The 20,761-nt window shown below is 40.6% G+C and overlaps 1 protein-coding gene across 2 annotated transcripts in view; it reads right to left on the bottom strand.

The window, feature by feature from the left end:
* SRBD1 (S1 RNA binding domain 1) overlaps positions 1-14,600 on the bottom strand; it is a 121,574-nt gene extending 106,974 nt beyond the window's left edge. The window contains exons 1-10 of one of the 2 annotated variants that reach the window (XM_079298246.1): positions 14,480-14,600; positions 13,203-13,310; positions 9,617-9,711; positions 8,273-8,351; positions 7,679-7,847; positions 6,379-6,729; positions 4,766-4,932; positions 3,483-3,600; positions 3,211-3,349; positions 354-450 (exon numbers count right to left, since the gene is read on the bottom strand). In XM_079298246.1, the coding sequence (XP_079154372.1) occupies positions 354-450; positions 3,211-3,349; positions 3,483-3,600; positions 4,766-4,932; positions 6,379-6,729; positions 7,679-7,847; positions 8,273-8,349 (1,118 nt within the window). In that variant the 5' untranslated portion in view covers positions 8,350-8,351; positions 9,617-9,711; positions 13,203-13,310; positions 14,480-14,600. The remainder of the gene's footprint in view (positions 1-353; positions 451-3,210; positions 3,350-3,482; positions 3,601-4,765; positions 4,933-6,378; positions 6,730-7,678; positions 7,848-8,272; positions 8,352-9,616; positions 9,712-13,202; positions 13,311-14,479) is intronic. The other variant, XM_079298247.1, reaches the window with a different exon arrangement.
* Positions 14,601-20,761: the final 6,161 nt, after the last annotated feature.

The raw sequence follows: 20,761 nt of genomic DNA, 5'->3' as shown, positions 1-20,761 counted from the left end.
TGGAGCGAAAGCTTAAGCAGATTCACTCCTGAAGAGTTACAGCTTGAAGAAAATGCAAGAAGGGAAAACTCCCTTATGGATCACTAACTGCAAAGGAGACCTGCTATACATTGGGCAGAGTACAGAGAGTTTTTCATTATTTGGGAGTTACAGCATCATGCCATGCTCACAGTAGATCTATACTGCACTGACAGCCAGACAAGCAGAAGGGCTATTGAACATACATAGGAATGTCCCTATCCATCTCACTGGAGCACCATTTTCACATCATTAAGGAAAAGTCCTCTATCTGCCACTAGGAGACTGCATTTTACCAAGTAGCAAGAAGTTTAGACAGTAAGAGTGAAACTCACAATTTCCTGATAAAATCCAGTGCATCTTTATCTTTAGCAAAGATGTCTGCTAAAATATGCTGCACTCCAGCCTCTACTTCCTGGATATTCGCAAGCCCTAAGAAGAAAAATAATTATAGAATATGCAGTCACTATAATATACAGTCAATAATTACAGAAAAAAAAACCAAAATTACTTTACATAACTGCACAAGCACTAAGAAAACATATGCAAGCTGAAACTGATTAAAGTTATCTGACTGACTTGCAAAGGTTTTAAAGAATCCTAAGTAACTTAATTTTTTTTATCAACTAAAGCTTCCCTTACAAAACATCTGCAACTATATTTTAATGAGCCTAAAGTGACCAATGCATTATCATAAGTCAAAATTATATTAAAATTAGAAAAGAACATTTTTTTTTACAGTGACACTAACAGATCTTGACATTTGTGATGCAAATAATGCAACAGCAAAATTATATATTTAAATATAATTTTTGAAAAAATTAAATTTTTGAGGTTTTAATAAAATGAGCAACTGCAGCAGAAGTCTACATATTTTGCTACTGGTATGAAAACTGCCTAAAATTCTTTGCAGGTAAACGGGTTCTTTTCTCTGTGGAATAGTTTTCTATTTCCACTGTATTGTAGCAGAAGTTTGCACAACACTTCTGAGGTCAGGGTACCATCAACCTCTCATATGAAACACTGAAGTTATAAAATGTCTTCAAAGACATGAAGTTATAAATGTCTTCTTATCTCTGGAGAGATAACAGAATCATTCAGTTAATTTCCAACACGCAGAATCCAGTCTTTCCTTCAAATAGCCAGAAGAGGAAGCACATAATTCTCCTTAGCAAAGGGATTAGACCAGAAGCAGAGATAATGAAATAAAACAGACATCTTGTATTTTAATTCAATATATCTAGCTCTGCTTCCAGCAAGTCAGTAATGAATGCTTCAGAGCAAACAGCAAGAATCCTAGAGCTGGCAGATGCAGCATTAACTGTCTCTTGCAAAACATGCTGCTGTTCACTCTGCTGCCTCATGGACAGTTTTATTTACACCATTTTAACAGGCTGCACAGCTGCACCTATTCACTGAACCCAGAAACCTGCTTCTAGTAGCCAGTAAAGTTACACACAAGAAAAAAATTTATCTTGTCCCTTTTTGAGATGAGGAAGCTAAACTTACCTGCCAGAAAAAAAAGAAAAAAGAACGCCTTATTAAATGCCTAAATATATCAGAAGTTGCACATTTTGGATCCTTAAATCTGAGAGTTAATATTTCTTATAGTACAAGTGATGTCAGAACACAAAGCTAAGGGAATTTGAAAAGATGCATCATACTGAGTGTCTCATGGACTGAGACACTCAAGTAGATTATTTGAATGAAATAGCATAGGCCCAGACAAGTCAGAATTTGAGAAATAATCAGAAAGTTCCCATCCAACAACCACCACTCACAGGCACTTTACTGTGTCCACTTGCTTATGTAATTAGAGAAATTTTTGACTGTGTACAGAACTAAAAAGAACAAAGTTTCTGATTGGCCTGCTTCTTTAACTTTCAAATGTTGGGCCTTGAAACGTCAACAGCTTCTTTTATTTCAGTTTATTTTTAGGATAAGTTGAAAAACACTGAGAATTTAAAAGAACCAAATATTAAGATTTGATAAAAACTTTCCTGTACTGCAAGTGGCTCATTCCTTTAAAAAAAAAAGAAGAAAAAAAAATATCACTCTGATCTTAAGTTACATATAAGCTGTCAAACTGGCTCCCAAGGTGATAAAAGTGACCCAGTTCACAGATGTATATAACTCCTGATGTCTTTCAAAGGCAGACCATTATATAAACCTAACCAGATTTATTTTTAGCACAGAATTAAAAATAGGTGTACTGGTTTTCAAAACCTAATGTTTACGGTGCAACAAATAGCACCTCCTTTTGAATCAACTCTAAATAATTTATCTGAACTTTCACAGTGAAGATTCTCTTTTGGCTCTTTAGACTGCACCAAAATAGTCAGATATATGGCTGCAATACACTACTGTATGAAGTAATGCAGTAATTTAATAAGCAGAATATTTGGTAACTGATTTTCAATGCAGAATTAGCAGAATTTTGTAAGTAATATTTAAATAAAGTGGGAAAAGTAAGAGTCAGCCTTACTAAGGAGGTTCAGTACCTTTATGATGAAATTCAAAAAGTATGTGTTGGGACAGGGAAGAATGGAAGAACATCTCTATTTTAACATCATACAGAAGGCTGCAGCAATCTTCATATTTTATTGTCAGAGATTGCCCCCTACAGATCCACCCATAACTACATTCACAAAGACACCCAATTCTGCAGTCTATATGTGACAATCACGTTGCTAAAAGCTCTTGCTCAAACTTCAGAAATTACATCTTCTCCAATCCCTACTGTCATTCAGGCACAAACTCTCCTGCTCACTCCCAATCCCCTAGGCCAGTTTTTATTAAGATGTGCTTTGCAGGGTGACATTTCCTTCAGTACAGAATATGAGCCTAAGCCTCTTATACAGTCAGCATTGAATCTTCAGGAAGCAATTCAAGTAGAACAATAGAAAGGTCTCGTGTGTGGTGTGGTTCCCTCTCTCTTACCAGTAAATACAGACATCAGCTATAAGATCTCCAGATTTATGTAATTTCTATACCACAATCATTACTATTTACAATACAAAGAGAGAGGAAAGGTTGGAGAGTCATTAAACGTGTTAACATGTTAACCACACATTGCTAAAAGCACTGTTGTATTTAAAGTAGTTGCCTAACTTCCAGCAACAACAAAACAATTAAAGCAATTTCCCTTTTGAAATAGTTTCACATTACTGCTCAAAGAAGCAGGGCACTTACCTTTTGTATTGGGTCTAATGTAAGAAAAGAGATTGAGTTCCACAGGATTTTGCAGCAGTGAGAGAGCAGCAGGTTCTAATCCCAACTGCTTGGCCCTCTGGGCTTTGGTACCTTTACTCCCAGTTTTATAAGGCGCAGACTTATAACAAAAAGAACAAACAAAACAAAACCAATTATTAAAAAGCAGGGAATGCTATGCATTTGACATTATGCACTAGCTAGCAAGATTACATTTAAACTAAGGTTGATCTGAAAAAGACGATAGTACTGACCACATGGTCTAATTCTTCCAAAGTTCTGCAATTTAGCAATTCTTTTAAAAGGGAACTGGATAACTTTCCTTCTTTCTTCAACTTCTGTATCATCATATGTGTCTTCCTTGCAACAGTACTAAAATGCAAGAGATTAATGTTAAGTGCCACGTTTCAGAATAAATTAAAATGTCTATCGATTGTGACCTTGTCTATTACACTGCAGAAACTCTCTGAAACCCCTGAAAATTGCATCTCATGTTCATCTACAACAAACCAAGTTGATAATTCAAAAATTTCTAACCATTTTTCTTTCTCTTCAGTTACTTCAAAACTATATCAAAATATCCTGTGGTAGCTTTAAGAAAAATCATCAAGTAACATTGACAGTCATTAGTGCTCCACACATTTCTGTAATATTACTGGCCTGGAAGCCAAATAAAAGAGCCCTAGAATAAATCCATACTGATGAGCTCTTACAGATGCAATTCATATCAAGATAGTTCTACAGCATCAAGTACAAGCTACCAGATTTAAACTCCTAGGTCTTGAGTAGGATACATGGGAGCAACTGGAAGCAGCAGAGGTATTTTGTTATTACTTCACTACTTGTTCAGACAAGAAGTCTCTCAAGCCACCTTCCTTCCTTGGCAATAAGTACAAGGAGGACAACACCAAGCTGACAGAACAGCTGACCAGTCTGTTCCCTTGCCATCTCAAAACACAGACCCACTCAAAAGCAAGATGGAACAAAAGCAGCCTCATCCATTGCCACAACAAGCCTTGCTGATCGTTTCTTTCCTGCAGTCATCTGGGATAGTTTAACCACATCTCCTGGCACACTCCAGTCTAAGAAGGGCTCTGCACCAGAAGCTTCCCTGATCCAAGCAGGGAGCCAAGGGGCTCTTAGTGATTCTTTTTCTAAGAGTGGAGCTTCCATCTCATTAAGTATCTATTTCCAGCAACTATTAACTACTCTTTTAGCACAAGTTTTTCTGTGCAGTTTTAATAAACTGCAAAGAAATTAAGATGCTAGTTTTTCTTTGGCAATTAATAACTCTAGATTTCTTGTTACTTAGAGGGGAAAAAAAAAAAAAAAAACCAACAAAACCCAACCTCCCAAAAAACCCAACAAAACCCCAGAGAGGTATTAAGCATAATTACCTCCGTTTAAAACTTTTTTCTTTATTAGCTCTTTTACAGCTGTAGTGTGTACAAGGAGGTGGAACAAGGGCCACAGGAGCAGCATCCAGTTGTTGCTCACCTCCCAGCCAGATCCCTCCTTGTGCTGTTGACTCACTTACCGTAGCTCTTCCAACGTGTGCTGCACTTCTCGCAAGGCATCGGCCTCCAGGTTATTGATGAGCTCTTTTCGGTACCGCGCAATGAAAGGAATCGTGTTTTCTTCTTGAAAGAGCCGAAGCAAGTTTGCACATACCCATGGTTCAACATTAGTTATTTCTGACAAGGCCTGTCAAAGGAGAGAAAAAATCCAAACACGGCAACCAAACACATTTAAGAGGGGTGGTAGATTGCTTCAAACAGCTTCTCATTCAATATTCAAAACCACTTCCAGAACATTTCATCAGCCAGCAGAGACTACTGTCCTTCCCAAGACAGAATCTCAGGCTTCTCATGCATCCAGCCACCACACCCAGTATTTCAGCAACACATGCACCAACCAATGTTTCCAGAAACTTCTAACCACACTAAAAAATGCCGGAAGCAGTACCTCTTGGGAAAAAAAAAAAAAAAAAAAAAAAAAGACAAGGAATAAAAAACAAACTAAATTTATAAAACAAAACAGAAAGAACTGGACATAGTAACTCAGAAAATTTGGAATTTTTTTTTTAAGCTAACACTGATCTACCTCGTGGTTCAGCTAAACAAACAAAACCCACAAAGCCAGAGCTGATCCAAATCCCACTCAACCAGTAACAGGAAACTAGCACTACTACTGACAATCTCAAGGCAAATCAAGCCTTGCAAGCTAAACACGATTTTGTACAAATTGAGATTTCCAAAGTTATAGAGTACCAATATGGAATCAGTAACACCCTATACAAGTAGCTCATCTTAGTAACATTTTAACCATGGCAATTTGTTTGCACTTCACTACATAGTTAGCATAGACAGCTGATACAAAAGCCTTTCAAAAGTTTCATTCTGAATCCTAAAAATACAACAACACCTGCACAATCATATTCATTCCTTTTAGAGCAGACAAAAGGATCAAATTCTCCATACGTATTTCCAGGAATATGTGAGAAAGCCCACAAAATTTTACAGCTTTCTTAAGCCAACTGTACTAACGATGATGAATACAATATGTCCTATCCATTCCCATTCTATTTATATTAAAATCTTCCATGCTCACACCCAAGCTTCCAACACAAGAGCTATGCTAAAACTGCCTCCACATGAATGGCTTGAAAGTTAAAATCCTACAAAAACAAAGATATCTCCCTTGCTGTCACTGTTGTGCGAGGAATTCAAACCTCTTTCCTCATGGAACCATAAATTGATAAACACTCTCAAATGGGTCTCTTCAACTGAATGACCCACACTGACTAAATATGAAGTTGGAAAACTACACACAAATATCCCAAATCTGTCAGCATCCCTTCCTGTGGGAGTTTCAGTTGCGTACAACCACAAAAAAACCCATACAGGAGAACCACGCAAACTGTTACAGGCAAGCTTTGTACTAAGAACACCCAAAGTGACAGATGCCAGAAGATGTAAAAGTTTAAAGTTTAAATTTTATCAGTTACCAACCAACATCTATATTTATACATATTTATGACAACCCAAGCAGAGATTAAATGACAACTTCAAATTGTATGTTAAAATTCTAAGTGCTAATTAGGCAGGAAATAGTTTCATTGGTACCTCAGAAAAGAAAAAGATCTCATACCTGTACAATATCCCAGTTCATTTCAAATTCCTCTTTTATTTTGTTGCCTCCCAGACTTTTAACTGGCTTTCCTTCAGGACATGCATTCAACTTAATCTTTTTAGAGGGTGGTTCATCAAATGCAAACTCCTCCTCACATTTCTCTTGTTTCCCTACAGGAACACTTGTTGAGGGTTTTTCATTACTCGCTAAACAGTTCAGGTTTTGCCCTTGGAATGAATTTATTTCCATTTTCTTAGGCACTTCTGGCATTCGATTTAAACTTTTTGGTTTAGTGTCTTCATTTTCTTCCTTAGGTTTTAGAAGTTGCATTTTATTATCTTCTACAGGTGCAATAGGCAAGGATACATCCTGTCAAAAAAGACATTAAAATCATATTAAGCACTGACTGTTACAAAATGGTTCAACATTTCTTTTAAACACTAAAAAGACTTGCTTCCAGACATCATTTTCCCAAGTAATGTCTCTGGCAGCAAAATGCCAATCCAGAAATCAAGTAACCTGAAATGTATCTTGCATGGATGAAACAATATAAACACACACAGCAGACCCCTGATTTAGACCAAATAAAATTATTCTGCAAAAAATTTAATAGGACCTTCCTTCAGAAGACGCTGACCTACAATCTTTGTCTCCATTCATGTCAACAAAACAGGAAACAGCAGGGCAGGGAAGCACTTCTGAGGTGTTAGGTTCCCACCATGGAAACTGGAACTGAAATCTACCAAGACACAGTTTAACCTTTGACAAGCCACACATTCCTTACTGACTTTCCCCAGAGATGACCTTCAGAAGTCAGAAGGACTGGCTTCTATCATGATGTCATCTCAGCTGTTAATAGTTGACAGAAGTATCTAATTTTCAATATAACTTCATTTTATATTAATAATAATAAAACTGCAATCCTTACTGGGTTGAACAGCCAAGTAAGGAAATGTAAGCACAGGCTGCCTTTTTCTTCAGTACCCAGACAGTGAAAGAGTAGAAAACATCAAAGGTGCAATACCAAAACCAGAGATATTACAGAAAGAACAAGGGCATTTATTTATTTATTTACACTGTTGAAAGATCTCCAAGGAAAACCACATTCTATTACCATTGGCCAAAATTTTCAAGGAGGACCCTCAGGTCACTGCCACTTTAATACAAAACCAATGCCACATTTATCCAACATACTGAATATTCACAGGAACAGTGGAATTGTACTAGCTGATGAGACTCAGGCAACCAGAGTCGGAAAAACTGTTTATGTTACTTCCCAAGAGCAGTAATTAAAAGTCTCTTGCTTATAGATACTCACCATTTCTTCTTTTATTGCTACCTTCTTGACCATTTTTCTGGCCACAGTTGAGCGTGGAGCAGCAGCTTTTTTAGTTTTTGCCTCAGTTTTCTTTGGCAAACGAGGTCTCCTGGCAATTTTGCTTTTTGGCTCCCATTCCTCCTCCTCTTCCTCCTCTGATTCAGAGGTCCTGAAAAACAAATGAATCAACAATATTGCATATGAGAAAAACAAAAAATATACATAAGCAAGCTAGTCTAAGTAGTTTTTGGCATGAAAGAAAGTGAACAGGAAAAATTAACAGAAAGGTAGAGAGACTCAACAGATACAAGTCTTTCACACTGCTGCAGGGGTAATGGCTTAAACAATCTACCAACTTTCATGATGTATACAACCACATATCATACACATGATTCTGTTTGGACAACTGACAATTTGCTTTCATCCTATCTTCTTTATGTGCATGAAGAAGCCTAAGTAATTTGCACTTTATAATTGAAATTTTGTGCATGAAAACATTTCAATCAACTTCTCAGAAACTGAATGTTATTCTTATGCAATTGCTCAGACTTAGCATAAACCTTGAAAAAAATCCTACAGAAAAAATGATCTTACGAATTAAGAAATGAAGGAAGTTCTTCTGATGTAGAGGCTTTGGCTACAGATTTCACCCTTCTTGGTTGAGATGACATCTGAAACAGCAGAAAGAAGAGAAACATAACATGTGGTTGAAGCTGTATTCTCTTCAGCTCACTGTCAAATGCGCCCTAATAATGTCTTCAGCAAGCACAGAAGTTTTCTCTAGAGCAAGTTAGGTTTCCTCAGTATCCAAGAATTTAGGCCACAGCAGCATACATTTAACAATCTTCTCAACTGAGCAAACAAACCAACACTACAACCTCTCAAGCTACTTTTCTCTTCACATGGGGGTAAATTACTTGGCTTGCATGTAAAGCTTTCTGGCAAAAAGGGTACTGGTTGGTTCTCTCATTTTATTGGGTGTCATATAGTATGCCAGCATTTCTTCCATCCATTAATAAAGCACAGGAAATAAAATTAAAATTAGTAAAGTGAGCTCACTGTGTGGTTTTGATGAGACAAGACAAGGCAATTGTCCATTTTCAGCTAGACTTTTACATTTAAAGACTATCTGTTGCTTGTAGGCACAATAAAAGCTGTTATCTTGAATGAGCTGCTCATTGGAATATAGGAAGTGCATACTTCACCAAAAGTCAAAAGGGGAGGCACATACTCTTTCCCAACCTAAGATTCATACCTACAATAGCTGTATTTCAGTTAAACAGCTACAGAATTTTTGTGGTTGGGTCTATCAATTTCAATAATCATGCTTAGCAGACCTAGTGAAACAATGTAAGGTATCATCAAAATTTTATCTGCCAGAAAACCAAAATTTAAAAAACTTAAAAAGCAAAAAAAACCAACAAAACCTTGCAATATATTTCAATTACTACAAAATTCAGAAGCATATTTTACCTATACCCGGTACAATTTGACAATAATTAATATTTTTACACCTTGACCTTTGATCCAGCCTTACCACAGCAATAGGAACCTAAAAGTACCATGTTTGCACAATACAAACCAGATAAGTGTTTTCCAAAGTGCCATTTAACTCAAGGGAAAAACGCCCTCTAATCCAACTTCATTCTGGCCTCTGTTCAAGCACTAGAATACATTTGTTATTAATGGCTTTCAACAAGTTTTCCTTGTACAGCAGCACAAAAAATTTAGGTGACAATTTTCAGCACTGTAGTGGAAGGAACACTATTGAGGAGCACAGCAACAAGCCATTGGCTCACTTGCAAAACACCTTACTGGAGCTACAATCTTGGTAACAGATCAGCATTTCTGTGCTGTTCCATTATGTGACTGGCTGGAATACACATCTACCACAGAAAAACACAAATCTCCCAAGAACACAGCAAATATTACTCATCTTATCAGCTTCCCAGGTGCCTTTTCACAGTCAGTTCTGAGACACCCATAAACTCATCCAGCCACTCTGCTTCTCTGTGTTCCTTTGCTCTTTATACCTGAACAACCATTATCACAGTTCTGAATTAATTACTTATTTATTCACATTACTTCAGAGGCATGAAAAGAATGCTTCCATTTTTATATCATACTTCAATGCGTGAAAGGGAGATAAAAAAAATATTAAACACCGAGATTTCCAAAGTTAGGCAGCATCCAAGCCAGACAGATCCCTCATCCACTCTTCTCAAGGCACTGACACTTAATGTTTCTTTTCAGCTAATCCACCAAAGTTCTGGAGTCTACCCAGATGCCTAGATAAAAGGAAAACCTCATCTGGAAGGTCCTTTTTTCTACTAGTATTTCTCCTCTCACCTCAAGTGGCTGAGGGTCTTAAAATATCTCAACATTTGTATCATTACATTAAGTAAGATTATGGCAAGAGTAATGCTCACTTGATAAAGTTAATTGCACTTCCTGACATCCAATACTGGTGACCTACCTAACCTTCCATATCTGCAGAAGAATAGGAGAGGAGCTCCTTAGTAATTCTCCATGAACAGCCAAGCTGTGGTCAGAAGCCATATGTAACAAATATCAAAACATGGGGTAACACAAAAAGAAAAAAACTAAAAAAAAAAAACTAAAAAAAAAAAAATATTCCACTGCAAGGTGGGGCCAAATTATAACTACCTCACCTTCTCATAATGAATACAACGAACTAACTGTACTTCATATTTGTAGAAAAGAATCTTACAGCTACTACATATATACTTTTTGTTTACAAAAAATAATTTTAAAATTAGAACCCACAAAAGTACTTCTTGTTTAACTTCAAATTGCCAGACAGCTGTCTGCTAAATTTTCCTCCCGATCTGCCTGTGCTGGGGTGTGCAAACACCTACATTTAATGACTAAGAAAAACAGCCCTTCTGTGATTCACTGCAGAGGGGGAGGCAGGGAAGAGGATGGAAAAGTAAAATGTCTAAATGCCACTGATGATGAGAAATAACAAATACAGACAATAAGCTTGGAGACAGTCCCTGAAGTGAGGCAGGAAGACTCAAGAAACATGCAAAGGCAAACACTGTTAAGCTCCACATGGGGCATCTACAGCACTGACTGCATCACAAGGTACTCAGTAAACTACTGCCAGCTCCATGCTCTGCTTCTGTGGGGATACAGTCCCCCACATCCCCTGCTTCGAGTTTTGAGGGAACTGGGAACAGCTTTATTCACCCTCCCACAGCATGCTGGGATCAAGCCAGTGTGAAATTGGCCACTTATCTCCTATTCTATATTCCAGATAGACTGGCCTCAGTGGGAAAACTGTTTTAACACTTCCTTCCCTGTCAGCTTCAGTTAACTATATTCCAAGCAAGAGCTGGTTTCCACCCCAAGTAAAGAAACCTTCCAAATCCAAAAGAAGAAAACTTCCAAATCCAGAAGAAACCCACAGCTGTGGAAGAACCGATTACAAAGGTGAAAAATTAAGAGTAACCTATACGTCCAGTCAGGTCATTTTCCCTTCCTGTGTCAGTTTTCCTGGTACAGTTTTGCTGTACCTTATCACAGATGTATCACAGATGTTTACAGTGCTTGTTCCTTATCAGCTGAAGGAAATACATATGCAGTATCCAGAATTGTGCACAAGTTCTCCAGCCATTCTGTTCAGGATTTCATCAGCTTGCCAATTGTCATATGTCAATTGTCAGAGCTTCAACAAGCTCTGCTCTAGCAGCTCTTCTCACACCTGAGGCTAGTAAACTTCTGGCCAGTAACCATTAAATAACACACCTTTTCTTATTTTAAAGTACACTGTCAGGAACATTTTAATTTCTGACAATGCTGTTCTTTAAGAAAAACAGTTCATACTTATCTCACCAACAGTATTTTACTTCCATGGCAGGCAACATGAGCAAGACCCTGGAAACCTTGGCCTTGCCCACATATTAAGCTCCTGACTGCTGTTTCATTTCAAATCCATCTGGGTACATATTTGTAGATCTTTTGCTTCTGTAAGATAGGCTGAAACCTTAATGCTGAACCTTCACATTAGACCCTTGATCCTCAAGGGTTCGAAGGTATAAAAACTCTTATACTTGCCCATATCCCAAACAGCAGCATGAAGCATCATTGCTTCAAACACATTCATCCATCACTAAAGCCTGGCTTCTCCACAAAACTCAGGAGCTATGGAATGTTCTTTGACAGTACTTTCCAGGTAAAAATTAAAGAAATTCACAGAACTATTATGATGTGCAGTGAAGAAGAGCTGAAACTATTTAAATCACTGCTATTGTGGATAAATATATCTGCTAGGTCCACTTTCCAAAAAACATTGGCATCAGTTTTGTTGCCAGTTATTTTGTTACCATCACCACCACCCCTATCCTCTGCATCCCGTGCAGAGCTCCACATTACATTTCAGATGGTTGCAAATAGTACACTTCTCCCTGCCTGTCAGTGACTCATTAAAATAAGAGGGGGTCAGTAGTTTGGGGGCAGGAATAAAGACAAAGGATAAAGACTGATCAAGCAGCTCCCATCCTTCACTGTACAGAATCTTAATATGGATATGCACAAAACATACAGCAAGGAATAATAATTTCTCTGGTCTCTCTCTCTCCAAATAGGTCTAGGCTGCACACAGAATATAAGCAGATTGAGGTTTTCAAGACCTTATTATGCTAAAGAGCAATTCAAATCTCATTTAGAGACTGCTGCTCTCTTCAATCTCCCTATACAATCAAAGGCATAACCCATTAAAAATAAATTTCTTTTTATGAGAATGCCAGTGGCATAAGCAATCACTCACAGAAAGAGTTTAATTAAAAATTACCTCTTTTAAAACTACATTAGTAGAACAACTTTCAGATTTATTAATAATCCTAATAGATTTTTCTACCTCAAGGCACAGGATTAAAAAAAACCCAACAAACAAACAACCCAAAACACACTACCATCACAAATACACTTGGAAATTAATTTCATTTCACTAACTGCAAAAAGCCCTGTACAGTTGAAAAGCACACAGAAACTTTGGAATCTCTTTTCCTGCTAATTCAAAGCAAGACATCCCTTACAAAGCAGAGATCCCTCTATGCAGGAAGCTCCTCAAACTTTACTCTACAGCCTCTGCTTTTCTATCACAAATAAACCAGTAGGAATAATAGAATTTCACATTTTAGCTTCTTAAGTTTAACAATACTAGCCAAGTCATCATTTAAAAGGTGAAGCACCTGGGGCAGAACAAAAAGAGCACTATACAAATCCCATATTTGGATCAATTGTTAGTAGAAGCAGAATAGCCCACTTCAATAATTATAAGGAGATTCTCAACAGATTGATTTTGCTTATCATCTTAAGATACCTTCACAGCAATAACATTCTAAGGAAAAGAAAAATCAAAAAGTGAGCATACAGTTAGCACCAAGGGGGCAAGGTGCTATGCAGTCCAATGGTAGGGACTTGTATGGAAATCTTTCTGTCTCTTATCCTGGAGAGAGAAGTCAGCTGAGTTGCACTTCAAAACATAAATCCAACTCACTGTAATCCTCTTGAGGTTAAAACCTTGAAGAACTCCCAGGAACTTTGGCTCAGAGAAGCTAGTGCAGATTTCCAAGGACTCTTCCTGTACAAAGCCAGTCAGGCCTGCCTGAGGAAGGAATTGCAGACACAATTTAGGAGACTCCAGCACTAACTGGAAAATTACAACCACAATGAAACAAAGAGACATACAGGGTACACACATACACCAAAACAATCCTCAAAGCTCATCAGAGAAGAAAAGGTGCAAGAACAGTAAGAACACCACCTACTGTTTTTACTTGCAGAAGTACCATAAAAAAGACAAAGCACAAGATTGTGCCCCTAGGAGGTACATTCCAGCCCATGACAGGGTACCACTGAGGAAAAGGAACAACCCATGTTATGCAGCACCCTATAAATGAATCAGAAGAGGTCTGCTCAAGAAAGGGAGGACATAAACATTTCTCATGCATTTTCCATAATGCACTTATCTCAAACCAGCTATGAAGGCATTGCCCAAAATCAGGGGATGCTGCTTCTCATGGAGCAACAGACAACTACATCATGTGCAGTTATTCCTTTTCTCCAGCCACCAAACCAGCCCCACAGAAACACATCCAGCCTGGTTCATTAAATGGGAAGCCTTCGCTCCCAAAGGGATGCGTGGACACATATCTCTTCTGCATGGCTACAGCCACAACAGAGTTTACCACACCAAAACACTCATTTTGGAGGCTTGGAGGTACAAGGGGAGTTGAAAGCCAAGCAGTGTTTGTTGCTTGGTGACTCACTACCATCCCAAATCACTGCTTTTCAGTCCAGAGATGAAAATACACTTCATGTACTTCAAAGCTTTCTCTCCCTGGCGACAGCCTAATTTATTCAGATATGTCGACAGCGTTCAAAAGGAAGGGCTAACAGAGCTAAATGTCACCCTCGCCGCCTGGGAGAGGCATCAGCTCCGTGGGAGAGCCACGGGAACGAGCCACCTTCTCCATCGCTTTCCTGTCCCTTCCAGCTGTCCCGCCCCAGCCTAGCCCGGGGCGCCCGCCCGCATCCGCGGTGCCGCTCGCCCCCTCGCAGGGGTCGGGCACCGCTCTCCCAGGGCAGAGGCGGTGGCAATGGGGACAAGAACAGCCTCGTTTCCTCCTGAACGACCGAGACATGAGCGAGCCCCTCGCCTGCCGGGCGCTGCGGCGTGGCACGGAGGGCGCCGGGGCCAGCACGGCGCCGCCGCCTGCCCTGATTCACCCGGCCCGGTCCCAGCGAGGGGCGGGCAGCTCCCCCCGTCGTTACCCCGTGCTGCTGCCGGCTGCCGCGTTTGAAAGGGCCGCCAGCGCGACCATGGCGGACCCAGCGCCCGACGCGCCGCGGGGAGGAGCAGGAAGCGGCGGCCGCGCCGCGCCGCAGGAAGTGCGGCCGGGCCGGGGCGGTGCCGCCATCGCGCACCGCCCCTCGCACCGCCCACACTGCTGCTCGCACCGCCCCTCACACTGCTCGCACCGCCCCTCACACTGCCCGCACCGCCCCTCTCACCGCCCCTCACACTGCCCGCACCGCCCCTCGCACCGCCCCTCACACTGCCCGTACCGCCCCTCTCACCGCCCCTCACACTGCCCGTACCGCCCCTCTCACCGCCCCTCACACTGCCCATACCGCCCCTCTCACCGCCCCTCACACTGCCCGTACCGCCCCTCACACTGCCCGCACCGCCCCTCGCACCGCCCCTCACACTGCCCGTACCGCCCCTCGCACCGCCCCTCACACTGCCCGTACCGCCCCTCTCACCGCCCCTCACACTGCCCGCACCGCCCCTCTCACCGCCCCTCACACTGCCCGCACCGCCCCTCGCACCGCCCACACTGCTGCTCGCACCGCCCCTCACACCGCCCGCACCGCCCCTCACACCGCCCGCACCGCTCCTCACACCGCCCCTCACACCGCCCGCACCGCTCCTCACGCCGCCCCTCACACCGCCGCTCGTACTTCCCTCACCGTCCCTCACACCGCCGCTCGTACCGCCCTCACAGCGCCCCCGCGCAGCCCCCGCCGCCCCTCACGCCGCCCCGGGAGCGGTGAGCGGTGAGGGTTTGAGAGCCGGCGACCCCGAGGCTGCCTCAGGGCGAGAGCATCGGCCGCCTTTCTCTTAAACCAACGAGAAAGGGTGGCCATGCAGAAATGTCCTGGTTCGGTTCTGGGTTAATGGGAGCCCGAAATGTGTTAGCCAAGAAGCACGGATTTCTCACAGGGGTATTGGGAAGCAGAGGTAGTCGGTGTGTGAAGCTGAGACACAGCGTCAAAATTGGCTGCAGAAGACGAAGAAATAAACACACACCCTTTCAGCCCCCAGAGTAGATAGGAACATGTAAATCCCAATATACATAGGATGCTCACGTTCTTTACACACTAAAATATGTATTGCTTTTCCTTAAAAGCATTTGCACGCTAGTACTGGAAAACTTATCCAAAGGTTAGGTTCCTGCCCCAAAATTCTGTCGAAAGTTATCTTACCCTGCAGTCTCTACACCTATTCCTTTCTCATACATATCTTCTAAGTTAGTGCTCAGCAAGGATCCTGTGAAGTCCGTATCGTATGCAAAAAGTTTAATGGATGCTGGCTTCTGGAGCCATCGCCAGAAACATGGAGCAAGCACACTGCTACATTAAAGCTGCCTTTCCAGCTTCCATTACCCTAAAAGGTCTTCTGCTTTGTATCATAAATATTTGTAACTTGTGGTCATAACTACAAGCCAGCTGTCCTCCAGCCTTGGAACAGCAACATCTTAAATGTAACTAAGGTGCTATAAACTTAAATAATTCATAATTTCTCATCTTGACTTTATAATAAATGTGTGTTTAACAGCCTGGGATGGTTTTAAACACAATAATGTTCAATGCAGTCTCTCTCTGCATGGAGTTTACCTGACCTCTTTAGCTTTCAGAGGCCTGGAGAGAGACTTATGCACATACTTGTCTTTATGCATGGGGCTGTATCTGCGGTGCCCAATCTTCAGCTGATATATTGTTACAGCTCTGCTGATTTAAATGGGGCCTGTGATTTACACAAAGTTGAGGATCTGACTCACAGCCCTCAATAGGACTGTTCACATATTTCAAGGTGATCAAGTGTGCAAGGCTCAGGGCTGATGCACCTGGAGTTTTGTCTCAGTAAGACCTGAGCAAAGGGTAGTTCAGTGTAATACTAGAGACTGTGAAATCATGTTAGATCATCAGGTTTTTTGGATAAAACATTGTCATTTATAATAGAAAAGGTTCCAGTTCTTTATATTTCTGATCAGATTCTACTCTTATGCCAAAACAATCTTTAAATAAATATAGGAACTCAGGGCACTATATAACTAAGGACAAAAGGTTGCAACTATAAATACCTTAAAAGTCATATTTAAAGACTTGGTCTGGTTAAATTTTGGAATACTTAGAGTGCAATTTTGTGTAGAATATAAAAATACTGCCTGTATCATCTGACTCCTTTGATGCACTGCATTAAAATTCCTATGTCTAAGTACATATCATGCAGTCAACTTTACTTCTCTTCTATTAATAGTTTGAAATTAGGTCACTGTTCTTGCAAGGATAGGCTAAGCCTGTAAAACTGATTTAAAAGAAGTTACTTACATATAAATGTTTGGGTTCCTTTCTCATGCTCGCCTACAGTGACACTGTTCCTTATCTATAATCAGTGATTTTTCTGTCTGTTCTGGCACATGTATCCTATGCTGGCAGGTTTTTGTAGGTTTGTTTATAGTGACCCCTGCTGCAAAAGATTAAGATTGACGTTTCTCTAAGCCTTTAAAAAGACATTTACCCCATTATTTCTGAGTTCTGCATAAAAGAACCAACCAGATGTAAATCCAAGTATACAAAATTTGAAACTCCCTAATCTGGATAATTTTCAGTAAAACTAGTTGAATCATACAGCAGCTTTTCCTCTCTCACTTGTGTAGGATTTACTTTCTAATGCAATGCAATACAGTTGCAAAGTAAAATAGCTTCTCATTTGCTAGTGGTAAGGCTTGTTCTTTGTGCTATTGTTCCTTGATAAAAGCTAGACTTCACAGCAATAAATCAATGTTTCAACTGCTACATGTAAATATTTTCAGACTTCCGCTCAGGAAAGCATGTGCTTATGTTTATCTCTGTTCAGGATAGCAAACTAGTAAAAAAGCAGATTAAAGCATAGGACTAAGTTTAAGCACAGATTACCCTTCTTGTTTCAGAAGGACTTAAGTGTCAATCTGTTCCAGTAATGTCCTCAATAAAATATCTTCTCAAGCTTGGCTTTAAAAGCTTCAGCAAAAGGAATGTGTATGGGTCTTCTACAAGAAAAAGATCTATGTGTGCTCTGTGTCGAGCAAAAGCTGTGCAGCCATAGCAAGTGAAGCACTTAACCTCAAAGCTAACAGGCCCTGCTAAAGGAGCTGCAGCTTCAAGCTGCTTCAGCTTCCTAATACTCTGCAAGCTGCACAAAATAAGCATTAACTTGCTTGCAAAAGACACTCGAGGTATAGCTGTGGTAAAACCTCACATCCATATGTATTAGTGCAAATGTTATCACACAAATGTATGTGCCTGATATGTTTTTTTAAAGCTGTGTTTAAATATAACCTGCTGGTTATGTCGTGGTGCCTGTGGCCAAGGTGTGCTGGATGAAAAGCTGGAGACAGACACAGCACACCCCTTATTGGAGGACAACAGTGATGGTCATATGCCTCATATCCTATATTATCAGTGAGGATTGATACCTGTATCTTTTCCACAGTAGCCACAGTTCCACATAAAACCAGTCAAACTTGTCATTTTAATGTAGGGTATGGATTTTGGGTCCTGACAGAGGCTGGGGGAAGAAACTCAGCATAGCTGCATCTTATTCTCTTTTTCTGGGATTTGGAAAATTCACGCTGCCTGAAATGTCAGGAAGGGAGATGAACCAGTGGGGCAATCTGCTGGATCTCACTCTCTCCTCCTTGAGAACTGGAGAAAATCCAGTCCTTCACAGTGTTCCCAAAAATTTGTCATTGGGGGCAGATGCTGGATTACTTATGCTGTGAGAGTGCAGTCTGGTTCTTGGCCATGTTGCAGTAACATGCTGAAGGTCATATGGTCTGTACTCAGGTTTCATACAGAATGTAATCCATACTTCTGTTTCCTACCTCAGTGCTTTGGCAGCTTGTGAATTAGCTGCTTCTGCAGCCATTACTGCTGCTTTGGTGGTGGTGGTGTGAGCTGAACCGTGAGATTCTCATGTGTTTTTATCATCTTGGCAGGCTGACAAAAGTTTCCTTAGGAGTATGACTGGGAGAAGAGAGTCAGTGATTTTTAACAGCCCATTTCTCAACAAAAAATGACAACATGTAATGACATAAAGGTATATGTACATAGAGGAGGCCAGAGAGGCAGGAGAACTCTGCCAGTGCACTTAGCTTGTCAGACACCGGAAGGCCCCAGTCCAGAAGCAAGATAACTATATGAACCTAAGCTAATGAGCACTGCTGAGAGGCAGGGTATGTTATTTTGGGCATGGTGCCACGTTAGCATGACTCTACATCTTCCAGACAGAAGCTTGCAACGTCTGGGCAGCTCAGAGTGTGAGCAGAGTTTGCTTGTGTCTGTCTGCACCTGTCTGCATGGCCTTGCAGAAGAAAAAGCAGCAATTTCCCACTTAATTAGCAGAGACATTTTTGCAAACAGATATCAGAGTATCTGCCCAAAACAAACAAACGAACAAACAAAAAGAAAACAAAAAAGCCAACCAACCAAACAAAAAAAAACACACAAAAAAAACCCAAAAAAACCCCCAAACCAAACCACCACCAAAAAACCCCCTTTGCTTCAACGTCTTCTCAATTTCTTTTTTCTACCAGGCCCAGAAGACAGGATGATATTGTCAGAGTGTATTTGAAGGACTTCTGAATGGCTCCAGAAATTTATCCCCACAGCCTTGTTGTTCCCCTATTGTGAAGGACAAAGGCAGAGACAAATTACACACCTTGTGTAAACATACAGAACTGTACCAGCACCTTCAAAATGCATTGGTATTCCATAGATGAACAGTTAAATATACAGCTGCAGGAAGGAAGATAGGGTAGTTCTTTTCCCAGCTGATCCAGCAACCTTTTGTAGAATTACTCTCAAAGTTCTGTTACATGCTCATTGGTTCAGTCTATATACATAAGAGAATGAAAAGAGAATTAAGTCTTGGAAGGAAGATAATGGGTGCAAAGAATGTTTGGACTGAAGTGTAAGCTGTTGTTCCTGGGTTACTGCATGCATTTATTTCAAAGAGAAGGTCTCTTCAGAATCAGAAGCAAAGGTGGTTTAGGGATTGCCAGATGGAATTGATTCTGTAGAGATAAGTTCTGATTTGTGTAAACAAACATGCTGAGAATGACAGTAAATTTCTTCTGGGCTGCAAGAGTTTTCTGGAACAATCATGGGAGAATCAGAAGTAAAATCCTTCACTGAAAATTAGACCATTGAACTGTGAAAACACATTATTCCAGTATTATTATCAATATAAAAGGAGTTATCCACTTTATTTTACCCCACATCTTTCATCTATCCGTCTATCTATCTATCTATCTATCTATCTATCTATCTATCTATCTATCTATCTATCAGTTTTCTCCGTGTGGAACTAGGAAGGATACATCAAAGGCAAATCAGTCTCCAGTTTCCTCTGCTGACTCTGCAGAAGCACACAGGTCAAGACCTTCAATAGTCACAAGGCCACATGTCTTGTTACAGGAGGACTGAATCCATCACTTTTTAAAAGAGGAGATGATCTTGGCAAGTGGAGGAGCCTCAAAACATGTCCATTATTCCTGTCTGTTCAAATAGCAACTTAAGTGCTTACAAATTGACCATATGCTTTCAGCAAACTACAGAAAGGGCTTCATTCTAGAGAACATAAATCTGATTCTCAGACTCAATTTCCTCCTCTGTTACAGATGTCCTGTGTGACCTTTGACAAGTGACTTTTTTGTGCCTCGGCTCCTTGTTGTTAAAATGGGCTACTAATAACACTTCCTAAAACAATGTGTGAGGATAAACAGTGACTGTGATATGCTCAGGCACTTGCACATAAGAGATGGATAAGCATGTTGGCTTTTACAGAGAAATTTCTGCCAGAAAAATTTTGACCAGTTTCAGTCAGTGCACAGACACTAAGAATGTCTGCCCTTTGCCCTGTTCACTGCAGGTCTGCTGTTGGTGCACAGTTTACACAGGCATGCATAAACACTTCTAACCAAGCAACCTGTGGGTAATTTTGAATCAAGAAACTTTATATGTAGTTAAAATGTAGCTTAGTACTAGATATCCTGATATAGATCATCATTTGGAGAACTTGTTTTATTCTCAGTCGTGATCTCCTCCCTTTTCCCATCCTTGAAAGCAAGTTGATTCTTTCAAATCCGAAAGAGGGCTTGTATGTGTGTGGTCAAAGCCACACAGCTGTAAAGATGAAAATAAGAGTCATTTAAGGCCTTTATCATCCGCTTGAAATTCCACTGTCTTCAGCAGAGCTGCAGCTGGAGATGGGTTAGTCTGATCCTAAAT

Source organism: Erithacus rubecula, assembly GCF_903797595.1.
Source record: "Erithacus rubecula genome assembly, chromosome: 2".
NCBI classification, from domain to species: Eukaryota; Metazoa; Chordata; class Aves; order Passeriformes; family Muscicapidae; genus Erithacus; species Erithacus rubecula.
This window is presented reverse-complemented; position numbering and strand designations above follow the sequence as displayed.